This window comes from Petaurus breviceps, unplaced genomic scaffold (assembly GCF_028583685.1).
Source record: "Petaurus breviceps papuanus isolate PSGF00001 unplaced genomic scaffold, PetGlider_PUasm1.0 221, whole genome shotgun sequence".
NCBI classification, from domain to species: domain Eukaryota; kingdom Metazoa; phylum Chordata; class Mammalia; order Diprotodontia; family Petauridae; genus Petaurus; species Petaurus breviceps.
Genome location: NW_027185877.1, coordinates 6997155 through 7012708, shown reverse-complemented (window position 1 = coordinate 7012708; position 15554 = coordinate 6997155). Strand labels below are relative to the sequence as shown.

Here is a 15554-nt window from a genome sequence, read left to right as displayed (position 1 = left end):
TTTGGTATCTTAATAAATTTTCTAGTTTATTTCCTCATATGGCAAACATGACGTATTTTCTAATGGATAATTATATCAGCATATTTGTAATCTCTATAGGCATTGTGAATATGGCATTGCTGATACACCTTCCCAAAACATTGCATTGAAAGTGAAAACATTTTTGCAACCATCTACACTCTATGCTAACTCAGCTATGGATCAATTCAGTAGTTTGATGAGAGAGCATTTACCAAAAACGACAAGCATGATGTGAACAGAGAGCTGGCTTTGGATCCACAAAGACACAGGTTCAAGTCTCTACTCCATTTCTACCCTTTTTAACAATAATGTCCAAATTTTTAATGATACAGCATAATTTTTGCAATAGGGATAGGGACTGGTGAATTCTTTGATATAGGAAACTTCCTCTACCAATGTAGGTTAGCACATTTCTCTAATACTTATAGATTTAAGAGCTGCCTAGAAAACAGGGAGATTAAGCCCAGGGTCACACAGCCAGTAGTGGGATTTGAACCTAGTCTTTCTAGTTCTGAGGTCAATTCTCTATCTACTAGGCCATGGTAACTGCTCTTATATAATAATAAAACAATCCTAATAACCTATACATTTTATGCTGTATATTATCATTTAGCTATGGCTATAAGAGAATTGTCCCAAATCTTGAATTTTTTTTCAAGCAGCACACACAGACACACATTCAAATAATATATGCATATGTGTGAACATATGTCCATACAGAATATGTATGTATACATATATACATGTATATATCCATATATGCATGTATATGTACATTCACACATGCAGATATACTTTAGACTGTGAGCTCCTTGACAGAAGAGACTATTTTTTGCCTTGTTATCTCCAGCACTTATTATTAGCATGGTTCTTGCGTGTTTGGTACATTTTGGTAAATAAATACTTAATAAATGCCTGTTGATTGAATGAAATCTAATCCTTGGACGTCACTCAGCAATTTCCAAAAGCTTTCCTTCATTTCTTCTTTTTGGAAAAAAATTTAAATTTAAAATAAAAAAAAAGAAATTTAAGAATTTTTTTTAAAAGGTGAATTAAGAGTTTTCTTTTCAAATATTCATGATCTAATTTCATAGAAATTACAGGCTTAGAATGTATCTCCCTGACCCCCTACATTAAAACCTATCCCACAACATATCTGACCAGGTATTGTGTAGCTGCTTGAAGCCCCTCCCCATCTGAGGCAGCCCACTTCATAAGCTGGCTTTCAATACTGGGGAGTTCCCCCATCTCAAGTCTAAATTGGCTCCTAGGTAGCTTTTGCTCCTTGCTGCTAGCTCTGCCCTGGGGGCACCAGCAGGACATATTGAATCCCTTTTACAACTCTCAGGCTCTCCCTGAGTTTTCTCTAAAGGTATTTTTTGAGAAGTACTCTGTGAGTTTGAATGCAGATTGAAGCAAACTACCTGCTCTCTTTCTTTTTTTGGTTTTGTTTTGTTTCCTCTTTCCCATTGTTCATTCCATCGTTATAATCCTTCTTTTTCTTTCTTTTTTTTTTTGTTATAATCCTTCTTTATAACCTAACTAATGTCTAATGTGAAAGTATTTGCAGATCCGATTGCATGCCACCATGGGGGCAGGGAGGAGGAGGGGGAGAAAATTTGAAACTCAAGGGACTGTGGAACTGAATCTTGTAAATTAAAAGCAAACAAATTAATAAAGACCAAAAAAAAGAAGTACTCTGTGACAGCCTCTTAAGTAGTGGGTCTAAGGACCAAACTTAGTTTCTAGGAAAAGGAGTTTTTTAAAAATAGGTTTTTTTCTCTTCATAATAACAAGCATTTTTTTTTTGCTTTTTTTGGAGGGCAATTGGGGTTAAGTGACTTGCCCAAGGTCACATGGTTAGTTTTTTGTGTTAAGTGTCTGAGGCCACATCTGAACTCAGGTCCTCCTGACTCCAGGGCTAGTGCTCTATTCACTGTACCACCTAGCCGCCCCTAAAAATAGGTTTTTAAGGAAGTGCATTTAAGCTCCAAATATATCAGGGACATGTAATAACTTAAAGGCAGATATGCCAAACTACTCTTTCCCTCCCCTTTGCATCCCCTCACCCCCTTTCCAATGTAAAGCAATAGCTTATTCATTTCTTTGGCTGTTAAAAAAAAAATCTTCTGGGTTAATGGCATGCAGACAGGGTCCCCTCTTTCCTTTACCTTGGGCAACACCAATGAGAGTGGGCCATCCTCACTCTCTGTGCTCTGTCTCTTAGCGGCTGGCTCCTGAGCTTCCAGAGGCCTGCGCTTATGAGAGCTTACAAGGGGCAGTGCTGACAGTTCTGCAGAGGAGGGGGTCTGTGCCATCTCAGGGTTATCACAGCCCTTTTCTGGTTTGGGGTGGCCTTCCTGGAGGCTTCCATATAGCATGAAGAGAGAAGCAGAGGGAACATAGACCAAAGGCTGATTGGGGAGCACAGTGGGCTTCAAGCTCTCTGTTTTGGAGGCTGTGGGAGCAGGTATGAGAGCTACATGTCTATCGAGACCATTCTGTAGATGAATTGGTGACAGTTCTGCCGGGGCAACAGAAAATACTTGGTGGGATAATGGATGAAAGCAATATTCTGAATCCTGAGGATGAACTGGGAAAGGAGGAACAGGGTCGAGCTTGCCTGATGAATATATCATCTTTTTACTGATACATCCCTGATTCCTGAAAGAGAGGAAAATGATTATCTTAATGTACATACAGGTCAACTTGAGAGTTCTATGTTCTAGAAAAGTATAATGACATTGCCATGACATGCCCCCAATGCTTGGTAAATCTAAAAGGAAATTAAATTATGGACTTCAATCTTTTTGGGGGGAATGATAATTTATCATTTATGAAAAAAATTTTATTAGTAATTTTTGTCTTGATATCACTTACATTTCCCACTGTAGCTAACACAATCAACACATGTGAATGTGATTTAAAAAAAATTCTGATACCTATATTTCAATATAATTAGTTTCCTTTGTATTTTATTTTATGCATTTAAAAAATATGATTCTGAGAAGGGGGTCCTTAAGCTGCACCAGACTGCCAAATGGAGATAGGTTAAGAACTACTGATTAAAATAAAGAAAATAAACTAAAATGAAGAAGGAAGAAAAAGCTTTATAAAACTAACCAACAAATCTAAAAACTGACTTTATATGCAATATTTCACACACATTATCCCACATCTTTGCAAAGAGATGTCTTCAATGATTTATTTTGACGTTTTGCTCAGGCTAATATTAAAAGTAGGCAGCTAGGTGGAGCAGTGGAGAGATTGCTGAGCCTGGAGTCAGAAGACTCAATTTCCTGAGTTCAAATTTGAACTAGCTGTGTGACCCCTGGGCAAGTCACTTAATCCTACTTGCCTTGGTGTCCTCATTTGTAAAATGGGCTGGAGAAGGGAATGGCAAACTACTCCAGTATCTTTGCCAAGAAGACCCCAAAGGGGGTGACAAAAAGTCAAATACAACTGAAAACTACTGAACAATAATATTAAAAGTGGAAGGACCATGGTGTCGTGAATAGAGAGGTCACCTGGGAGTCGAAAAGACTAGAGTTCAAGTCCTGCCTGTGATACATTATGGCTGCGTGACCCTGGATTACATTATCACCATCTTTTGGTGTTCCAGCTCTCCAAGACTATAAATTGCTCAGCATATGCTCATCCAAATCAGAGGGAATTCTTCACTAGGAGGTCTACTAATAAAGGAAATTAAAATCAGTTTGCCAATACCCAAGATATTTTCTTATTTGTCCTTCATTCCTGAAGAGAACCATGGCTTCAGGGAGGTGATGCCATGATTTGCAAGTGAACTGGATTTGAGTGAGGAAGGGCTGTGCAAAATCACCAGCCTCACCTTTTTCTCTGGAGTCATCTTACCCAAAACTAAGGGCAGGGAAAATGTACCAGATGTGAGCTGGCACGATGGAACAAAATTTGGAATCTGGGGATCTGGATTTGAATTGTAGCTTTGCCACTTTGTGACTGTGGGTGAGGTAACTCAATTTCTCTAGGCCTGTTTCTTCACATGTAAAATGGGGAGCTCTGAACTAGGTGACCTCCAAATCTATGATCCCATTAACTGGCTTCAGAAGGCTCTCTCCATTCCAGGTCCATATCAAAATAACAACTAGTATTTACAGAGCAATTTGAAGTTTTCAAGTGTTTTGAAAACATTATCTCACTTGAACCTCACAGCCCCTTTGGAAGTAGGTATTTACTGGTTCAATTTTACACCATGAGGACATTGAGGGCCAAAAACATTTAATGACTTGCTGATGGTCGGAGAACTATTAATTGCCAGAGCTGGCATCTGAACTCATCTTCCTGATAAAAAACCTGGAGCGGAAAATACATTTTCAAGACTACTTACTGTGAATCTTCATCTATTTTCTGCCTGTAGGCAGCTGCCAGATTGACTATTTTTGAGCAATATTCATCTGAACCTGCAAAGCAAAGTGGGAGTCTTATTTTTAAGACCTGAAAAAGGCTTCTTATACAACACTGATGAAACACAATAAAAATCCATATTCACCACCAAACGAATATAGATCTACAATTGTTATCACAGGAATACCGTAGCTCTAAAGTTGGAAGGGATGGGGTCAGAGGCCATCAAAGCAGCCATCCTCACCTTGATGTAGGCAGGTACATTTGCCTTCTACTGGTACAACTGTTAAGAACCTGCTGTCACTTTCAAGCCACAATAAAGCAGCAGAAAAAGTCTTTAGCCCAAGAAGAAAGTGATTATTATCAATATCGACCAGATTTTATATCAATCATCATTAATAAGTGCCTACTATGTGCCAGACACTGTACTTAGTGTGGCTCTCCTCAATCACCTTGCTCTCCTCGGGGAGGGCTGTTGGGTTCTGAGCTCACTTTCCTCTTGATCCCATCCAAAGTGGGAATCACATTGAAGGAACTATGGCAGGAGAGTCTCTGCTTCACACAGGGCTGAAAAGGGGAGCGTGGCTCTGTTTTCATTTCTGGTAGAGCAGATGTTGAAACATCTACGAACTGTTCACCTGCATAAAGGAATGAATATAGAACATTGTTATCATGACAAGACTCACTGCAATGAAAGCAATAAGGCCTGAGTCGAACAAAACAATGAATCAAAAAATAGGACAAGTATAGGAATCTGTTGAACATGGAGACAAACTCGTATGTGAGTGTGCATACATGTTTATATGTATATATTATATGTGTGCATACATAGACATTAACCCCTATCCTAATCATGAATCCCTTCTACATTGCTCCTGACAAAAAGCTGCCCAGCCCCTGCTCAACAACTTAGACTGATGGGGAACTTGTGTCCCGTCCCCCAAGGCAGAAAACGACATTTTAAAGCAAGTTCTGCAGTCAGCAGATGTGGCTCTTTAAGTCTCCTTAGCTTCACTACCTGGGTGGAGCCAATTGCTTAATCTCCCTGGGTCTCAGTTTCCTTATATGTAAAATGAAGGGGGCTGAACTAGATGGTGCCTGAGGGGGACCAGAACAAGTCTTAACAAGTCTTTTCTTCCACAGGAGATGTTTAAGTATGATTGGCCTTCTCACTATAATCACAGCCTTATAATTCTGACTCCTGAATTTAGCTATAGATGATGTCTAGAAAAATGTAAAATAACTACCTCTTGCTAAAACTCTGGTACCCCAAATTACAGTGTCTGCAAAATACTGCATTTCCCTATGCAATTATAAAATGAAAATGATAACACTTTACGATTTCCAGATAAAAAGGAAAATAAGAATATGCTGATTTGTGCCTTGGAAACGGTAAATTTGATAAAGAATGAAATTGTTCTCTTTACAGAAATTTAATTTATCTCTTTGTAGAAAACTTAAAAATCAGGAAAGACACTGATGAGGAATTTACATAATATTGCAAATAATTGATTTCCTATAGTTAAGACTTTTTTTTTATCAAATGCTTTATTAACTTCTAGTTTACATCATTCATTTCTGCAAGATTTTGAGTTACAAATTTTCTCCCTGTTTTTCCCCCTACCCACCCACCCCAAAATAGCAATCCCACTGGATATCCCCTCCTCCAGTCTGCTCTCTCCCATACCCCCTTCAACTTTCCAGTAAGGCATGGTGGATCTCTATGCCCCAGTGCCTGTATATCTTATTTTCCAGTTATATGTAAAATAATATTAATAATAGCATATATATATACATATATATTTAAATATTTGATTTTAAAGCTTTGAATTACAGATTCATTCCCTTCCTTCCTTGTCACCCACCCTTACTGGGAAGATAAGCAATTCAATATGGGTTGTACATGTGTAGCTATGCAAAACATTTCCATAGTGGATATATTGTAAAAGACTGACTATATTTCCCTCCCTCCTATCCCACCTCCCATATGTTCGATTCTCTACTTTGATCCTGTCCCTTTTCAAAAGTGGGTGCTTTCAACTTCCCTCCTCCCCAGCCTGCCCTCCCTTCCATCATCCCCCCTCTCATCCCCTTCCCTGCTACTCTCCTGTAGGGTGAGATACCCTATTTAGTGTGTATGTCATTCCCTCCCTAAGCCAAATTCAATGAGAATAAGGTTGACCCATTCCCTTTTGCTTTCCTGTTCTTCCCCTCCATTGTGACCATTTTCCCTTGCCTCTTCTATATGAGATAGATTACTCCATTCTGTCTCTCCCCATCTCCTCTCATTATATTCCTCTCTCACCTCTTAATTTCACCTTTTAAGTATCATCCCTTCCTATTAAATTGGTCTTGAGCCCTCTATCTATGTATACCTGTACACATATATACACACATTCACATATGTATTCATACACCCATTTACCCTCCTATATAGACATATATGTATACACATACATTTCCATTCCCTTCAATTATTCTCATACTGAGAAAAGTTTCATAAATTACAGTTATTGTTTTTCCATGTAGGGATGTAAATAGTTCAACTTTGATAAGTTCCTTATGATTTCTTTTCCCTGTTTACCTTCTCATGCTTCTTGTATCTGAATGTCAAATTTTCTATTCAACTCTGGTTTTTTCATCATGAATGCTTGAAAGTCCTCTATTCCACTGTATGACCATATTTTCCCCTGAAACATGATATTCAGTTTTGCTGGGTAGGTGATTCTTGGTTTTAATCCCAGTTCCTTTGACCTCCAGAATATCATATTCCAAGCCCTTCGATCCCTCAGTGTGGAAGCTGCCAGATCCTGGGTTATCCTGATTGTTTCCACAATATTCAAATTGTTTCTTCCTGGCTGCTTGTAATATTCTCTCCTTATTCCGGAACCTGGCTATAATATTGCTAGGAGTTTCCTTTTTGGAATCTTTTTCAGGAGGTGATCTGTGGATTCTTTCAACCTCTATTTTGCCCTCTGGTTCTAAAACATAAGGGCAATTTTCCTTGAGAATTTCTTGAAGGATGCTTTCTAGGTTCTTTTTTTGATCATGGCTTTCAGGTAGTCCAATAATTTTTAAATTATCTCTCCTGGATCTATTTTCCAGGTCAGTGGTTTTCCCAATGAGATATTTCACATTGCCTTCTATTTTTTCATTTGCTTGGATCTGTTTAAGAGTATCTTTATTTCTCATAAGGTCACTAGCTTCCATTTGCTCCAATCTAATTCTGAAGGAATGATTCTCTTCAGTGAGATTCTTTTTCCATCTGGCAAAGTCAGCTTTTTAAGGCATTCTTCTCCTCATTGCCTTTTTGAGCCTCTTTTACCATTTGAGTTAGACTATTTTTTTAAGGTGTTATTTTCTTCAGTCAGGTTGTTGATTCTCATTTCATAATTTTCTTGTACAGTTCTCATTTCTCTTCCCAATTTTTCCTCCACTTCTTATTTGGTTTTCAAAATCTTTCTTGAGGTCCTCTCGTAAGGTATCCAGCTTGTATTTTTCTTGGAACTTTTGGTACAGGAGTTCTAACTTCTCTGTCTTCCTCCTGTTCCATGCTTTGATCCTTTTTGTCCCCACAACAGGAGTGTAAAGTTGGGTTGCTCTGTTTGCTTTGCTTCCTTTGCCTGCTCATGTAGCCACTCAATTACTTGACTTTGGGGCTTTTTGTCACAGTAGGACTCTGCCACCAGACAGGGTATTTTCGTCCCAAATGCTGGGGTTTTCTCAGCTGCCAGTGTATTAATTGGGTACCCTCTCTGAAGCCTCCACATGCTCTGGCAAGCTGGTCACACAACCCAGGACCTCCACCCTAGAATGTAATCCAGATCCAAGCAGGTTAAAGCAAGAGCCATTACCCCTGAGACTGGTAGCTTGGTCCTTGTACAATCTGCAGACCAGGAGCTGAAGCTGACATGTGGCGGTGGCCACAAGGCCGTGGTGCCTCAGTGGCAAAGGCTGACCGCACTCCCAAACTACTGGATCCCAAAGTCCACACTGCATTGACCTCTCACTTTGTCCTTAGCATCTATGGGTTGATAATTCTGGAAACCACCACAGTTGATGGTGATCTGAAGTCCCTCCAGCCAGTGGCTGGTCAGGCCTGCCCTGAGGCTCTGGCTTGCATGGGGCTGGGGTTGGCTCCCAGACCACTGTGCTGGCCACTACCTGCCAGCCTGCTGGCCTGTCTTCAGCAGGAGGTTAGCTTCTCTGTGTCATTTTGTGGGTTCTGTAGCTCCAAAGTTTGTTCAGAGTCACCTTTTACATGAATTGGAGGATGTAGGAGCGGAAGCCCCGTGGAAGTCCTGTTTCTACTCCGCCATCTTGACTCCCAAGACTCTTTTTACATTTAGTTTGCTATGGAGCTAAAATAACTACCTTAGCTTTAACTGAAATACACCTCCATCCTCACATGTACATGTGCCCATGCGTGCACATGCATACACACACACACACACACACAGTAGTCTTGGTCTGAATGAGGGCCTTAAGAAGAAAGTACTGGACCTGGAGTTGGGAAGACCCCAGTTAAAATCCAGTCTCAGACACTTACTAGCTTTTGTGATCCTGGGTAAGTTGCTTATGCTCTTAAGCCTTAGATTCCTCATCTATAAAATGGGGACAAGAAAAGCTCCTATTTCCTAGAGTTTTTGTAAGGATCAAATGAGATAATATTTGTAAAGTGCTTTGCAAACCTTAAAGTGCCATATAATTATTAATATCAGTATTATTATTAACAATGATAAACTAACATCTTTTTGAAACAATAGAAAAAAAATAAATGGTTATTCATGAAATATAAAATAAACTATAGGTCATTCTTATATTTGTACAAACTAGGTTTAAGAAAAAAAAATGGGTAGCTTATTTTTGTATTGGTAGGGTTTTTTCTCCTTTTCTTGGTCAAACTCCTTCCCATCCGTTAAAGCTCAATTCAAGTATCTCTTCTTCAAACTGCCTTAAAGAATACCCTCTTTGCTGGTCTCCTTACCTTGATCTTCCTCCAACTTGAAAATTCTATCATTAGGACAAATTGTTCTCAAAAACTGACTTTATCAGGTAACTCTCCTACTTGCGAACCTACTATAGTTCCCTAATGCCTACCACATTAATTTCAAACTGCCTTTTCAAGACCTTCTATAACCCAATTCTATTCTAGTCATCTAATGTTATTTCCCATTTTTTTCTCAACATACACATATCCTCCTTGTTCTTTCCCCCTTCCTTTAATTAGGATTCTATGAACTTGTTTCATTCTTTTAAAATATAATTTGATACCTCTTCAATATAATTGGCTTCTTTTATAATCCTACATATTTTAGTTTATGTATTTAAAAACATTATTCAGAGAAAGGGTGCATAGGCTTCATTGGTTAGCTAAAGAGGTTAAGATAGATAGATGTTTTAGGTAGATGAGTAAACAAGCACAATTTAAAAAAAGAAAAAGAAAGCTTGGTTGAGTGTACATTGTTAGCCTCAAAATTAGCTGAAAAAAATCAAAACTGCAAACAGTGCATATTTTTCTGAGCAGAAAAGCCACTATCTACAGTATCAATCATGAGAGTCAAGCCCCAATCCCTTACATAACACCAATCTAAGTTCAAGATTGTGTTTTTATATTTTACAGTGTGGCAAGATGATGCCATGTAATACCTTTAAAAATTGATTTTCAAAGAAGTAGTTCCTACAATGTCAATCTTTTTCATTTTCAGTTATGATATAGCAGTTAATGTAATTTTCACCTTATCTAGAAGTTTCTATTTCTTTTTAACACAAATAAAATGCTTCACTCTGCTATTTGGATTTGGAATTAGACTGAAAACAATGTTTCTTTTGCAATTGCTAATGGGTCCAAACTTCTGACAAATACTTTGAAATGAAATCCAAGATTCTGTTGATTAACAATGCCAGATCTGGGATCTCAGAATTTTATTTCTTCCTCACTTGCTAAGTCTTTTTTTGCAGGGGTAGGGTGGGGTGAAGTGGGGAGGGCAATTGGGGTTAAGTGACTTGTCCAGGGTCACACAGGTAGTAAGTGCATTGTTGAGTCTTACTCAGTGTATTTGGAGAGAAAAATAAGACACAAACCCTATAATAATGTAAAAAAAAAACATTAAAAGTCATCAGAATCAGCTCAATACAATGACCAATCCTGACTCCAGAAGGCAGATGATGAAATGAAACAGTCCTTTCCTCTTGATATAGGGGTGGTGGACTACAGATATAGAATAAAGCAAGAACTGTTAGACCTGGACAGTGTGTCAAGTAGGCCTGCTTAACTCTACTTTTTTGTCCTGAGAGGGTTCAATGGAGAAGTAGCGAGGGGGCAGTGAATCAACCAATGTAGTTGACTAATCTTGACTCCAGAGTATACATTCTTAATTTTGGGTCTGTGAACTTAAAAAAATGTTTTTTTTTTAAATAATTGAATTTCAACACAATTGGTTTTCTTTATAATCCTATGTGTTTTATTTAACACTCTTAAAATATTATTGTGAAAAGGGATTTATCAGACTTCACTTACTACACTTACATAGGGGTCCATTCCAAGACACAAACATGGTTAAGAACCCTTGATCTAGAGGGAAGATGATGAAATATATCCCTTCTCCTGAAAGAGGGATGTTGGTATTCTACAGGCATAGAATTAGGCATTTACCGTCATACATGGTCAATGTATCAGTTTGTTCCAAAAGAAAAGCATCGATAAAACATGATTTTTTTCCCCAAAATCTAGTTCTCAAGTTACCCTAAAACTTAAGTTTTGCACATAATTGGGTACGAATAGAGAAAAATCAGCCTTTATAGTTATAAAATCCAAGAATCCTACTTGATTTGGAATAGCAAATAAAACAAGCCTCTAGCCATGCCCCCAACCTACCATTTTCTGTGCTGAAATCCACAGGACCAATCCACTTGAATGCTGGTTTCCGACCTCGTTCTTCTGTCACATGGACTTTCTTAATTAGCACTAGGCTTGTCAGAACATTGGCAATGTCATACAACCTCCGTACCTTTGCTGGGAGATAAAATCCAATGATGGTTAGTGGCCCCAGGACTGCTGGGTTCAGGGCCTAAGGAAGGTTTCTATAGCACCATACAAACTTGGGCAGAGAGAAGCAGGACTTACATACACAGCTGCCAGCTTTCTTTGTGTTAAATTGCATGCATCTCAGTAGACAATATTTATAATATCTTTTATTCCAATAGCTCCCCATTTTTTATATGATACACCTGGGCAGTGGGGAGAGGGAAAGGACAGGAAGCAAAGGCAAAAACACCAAATAGGAAAATTAATTCTTTAAAGAAACCGCTGGTGAATTGGAATTCTAATTTATAGCACTGTCAAAAGCAGGCCCCTGTGGTCTCTAAAGGAGGCCACCTATAGCCTGCTATGCTAGTTCTAACAGAAAAGAAGGGGATTTCTGAGCAGCACCTCTGTAGAGATGGCAGGGTTCCCCTAGGTCCTAGGTAAGGCCCTCAAGGCTTATGGTCACTGAGGTACTGCTATGATTGGTAGTTACAGTTGGATGGGACCTCAGAGACCACCTGATTCAATTTCCTCATTTGAGGAAGCTGAAGCCTAGGTAGGAAGCAAGAGGACCAGGGTTTGAACTCATGTCACAAGACCATAGGTTTATGAGTCTCAGCACTCCAAGTTTAGCTTTACTTTCCACTATAACATATGCTGGTCACTGCCTCAGTGAGAGAAAGCCTTCTCTTAAATTTCCTATGTTTCCAGAAAAAGATGAAAAAACTCAACTGCCAGAGAACAATTTCAAGAAGTTACATTCAGTTCAGAGTAGAAAAACACACAAAAATTGGGAGGATAAATAAGGCTGTGACAATTTCTTCTAAGGCAGTTGAAGGTTTGTAGGAAGAGTTCCATCTAAATGGGAGAGTGATTACACACAGGTAGTAATTCCACTCTCCTTCAAGACAAAAGACAGAGTGAAATGGATTTTTCTATCCCTGTCTGAAAGCATTATCTATGAGTCCTAGAGATTTTCTTCCCTTCTCTAAGGTGGTTGCAGAAATGCACGATAAACTGGATGCTATACCAAAGGAAAGGAGCTTGGTAAGCCAGTCCTAGGGCTTCAATGAGCTACCTGCTTTTGTCTTTACCTACAGGGTCAAACTAAATCAGCAAGATGGTGCAAGGGGGAAGTGCTAAGTCTAGAGTCTGAGAAGTTGGGTTTGAGTGCGGGCAGAGCCACTTACCTATGTAACTGTGGGCAAGGGCTCCTGCCTCCTGGGTCTATTTCCTCATCTGTTAAACAATGGGTTTGGAATAAAGGGCCTTTAAGGACCCTTCTAGTTCCCAATCTCTAACCTGTAACCTATTTCAAATGATCAACCAATCAACAAGAATTTATTAAATGCTTGCTATGTGATAGGCCCTGGGGATACAGAGAAAAAAACAAAAGATGGTCTCTGCCTTTAAGGAGCTTATATTCTAAATAATGAGTACTCTGCAAATTTCCCTGTCAAGGTGCCATGTCCTAACTAAGTAATATGTGGCAGCAAGGTAGCGTTATGGATATAATAAAGTTGGTCCCTAAATTACAAAGACCTGAGTTCAAACACTTACTTAGATGTTTCCTTGGCCATGGGACTCTGGGCAAGCATCTTCTCTCCTAGCCTCAGTTTCCTCATCTATAAAATGGGGGTTACAATAGTACCCACCTCCAGGGTTTTTGTAAGGATCAAAGGAGATAACATATGTAAAGTGCTACACAAATGATAATATTGTCTTTATCATTATATGTAAAATACTACATAAACACCATCATTATATTGTAACGTATGTAAAATGTTACACAAACATTATTATTGCCATCACTATCATTCTTATAATTATTATAACATATGTAAAATTCTAAGTGAAAGTAGTATTATCATCATAATTATTTTAACATGTAAAGTGACACCACTGTCATTATCATTATAATTATTGTAACATATGTAAAGTGTTACATAAATGATATTACTCTCATCATCATCACCATAATAATCATAACATAGAAAGTGCTACATAAGTGATCATCATTATAATTATTATTATAACATGTAAGGGCTACATAAATGATATTGTCATCATCACTATAATTATTATAACATATAAAGTGCTAAATAAATGGTATTATTACTGTCATCATAATAATTTTCATAATATATATGTGATAGTATTGTCATCATCACCACCATTATAACAATTATTATAACATGTAAAAGTGCTACATAAATGGTAGTATTACTGCCACTATCATAATAATGATCACATGTAAAGTGCTATATAAATGACGTGATTGTTGTCGTCATCATTATAACACATGTAAAGTGCTATATAAATAAAATTAGTCATCATCTTTATAACAATAATAACAATTAGTTTTATCCACTCAAATCCTCCCTAGCCTAAGCATCACTGCCAGCATCTTACATTCCCATCCCTTCACAAGGCTATGCAGAAGGTGGGAGGAAAAGGAAGAAGCCAGACACTCAATCTCAGATGCAGTGACACAAGCAGGAACAGTGGTGACCCTCTCGCCCGGACATACTGATTGGCATTGGCAGGACCAAAGTACTGTCTTCGCCTTTCCACTGGCCCCTGGGAGGAGGACACTTGGTACTTCCTACTCTGAGAAGTCTGCCGGTGACAGGAAGGAGTGCTTGGGTTAGATTAGCTAGGCTGCTGCAGGGGGAGCTTCGTGGTGCTTACAAGGCATCTAAATAGTGCTTTAAGGTGCACAGAGCACTCTGCATGTGTTACCTCAATGGATCCTTGCAACAACTCTTTGGGGCAGGTGGGATTACTATCTCAGTTTGATAGAAGAGGATGCTGAGTCTCAGAGAAGTTAGGTGACTTTCCCAGGGTCACAGAGCTAGGACATGTCTAAGGACTTCATGACTCCAAGTCCATTCTCTATACACTGTACCACTTAGCTGTCTCAGTGACTTCATCTGAACTGCTGGGGGCCAGGGGAGTAGACCCAAGTTCTATTCCTGGCCCTGCTATTTCTTATCATTGTAATCCTTTACTTTTCTGGGCCTCAGTTTCCTCAACTGTAAAACAAGGGAGTGGGACTAAATGATTTCTCTAATACTCTGACCCCTGCCCCCCCATCTAACTGTCTAAGATTACAACCATCTGCCCTTGCTCAGAAACAAAGCAGGAGAAAACGGTCCTGAGTTGTTTACTTGGCATTAGACAGCAATTATGATTGCACTCTTACTTTTAAACTTGCTGTGATCAGCCACATCCTGGCTCTCTTCTATCAGTATCTTGGCGGCGACATCGAGGGTGACTATCTTAGTCTTGGAGACAAGGAACAGCATGACAAACTTCTGGCTCATAATGCGCAAAGATTTGTCCTTCCTGCTGTTTGCAGACGCTGAAGAGAAGAGAACACACGAATCACAAGGAAGCCCTCACCAGGGCAGACTGCCCCAAATCATGGCCAATAGGACCCACAAGGCAGCCCATTCAAAGGGCAGTTCTGAAACTGAACAAGGATCACGCCTTCAGCGACCCTGCTTATGATCCAGGACTACAGTTTCATTGGAGGAGGGAATTGTCCCTGCCAATGAGGACAAGCACCTTTTCTGTAACTTATAGTCCTGAAGGAGTTACTGGGCATCACCCACGAGTCTTAGAGATCTTATCCTACTTACTCATAGTGGCAGGATCTTTCCTCAAAATTTCCCATGTAAATAGGAAAGTGATTACATTGGAAACAGGGTCACTGATTTTGTCTCTAAGACCACCTCTATATTCATCATGCCATGCCACAGGGGGATACTATTTGCCCCATAGGATGAGGTATGATCATGATTACAAAGCAATTATTTTCTTGGGTAGCTTAAAACTGGTTCTGGAGACAACTGCTTTTGTCATTTCACTTCAATAAACATTTGTTTAGTGCCTACTTGGTGCTGGACACTGCTGAACCCCAAGGACAGAACTAAGGGAAAGATAGTCACTGGCCTCAAGGAGCTTACAGGCAAATGTTTTATTGATATGAATTTCTTTAAAAAACAACTCATTTCCCATTACCTTCCATCCTGTTCAACAATGTCCTTTCATGTGACAAAGAAGTATACTTTTTTTTGTTTTTGCTTTTTGGAGGGCAATTGGGGTTAAGTGACTTGCC

The 15554-nt window shown here is 39.1% G+C and overlaps 1 protein-coding gene across 1 annotated transcript in view; it reads right to left on the bottom strand.

Annotated features, from left to right (window-relative positions):
• The window catches only part of E2F7 (E2F transcription factor 7), a 60849-nt gene that overhangs the window by 14155 nt on the left and 31140 nt on the right, over positions 1-15554 (bottom strand). The window contains exons 6-10 of the mRNA XM_069094809.1: positions 14637-14795; positions 11282-11419; positions 4857-5042; positions 4388-4460; positions 2193-2685 (exon numbers count right to left, since the gene is read on the bottom strand). Coding sequence (XP_068950910.1) covers positions 2193-2685; positions 4388-4460; positions 4857-5042; positions 11282-11419; positions 14637-14795 — 1049 coding nt within the window. The remainder of the gene's footprint in view (positions 1-2192; positions 2686-4387; positions 4461-4856; positions 5043-11281; positions 11420-14636; positions 14796-15554) is intronic.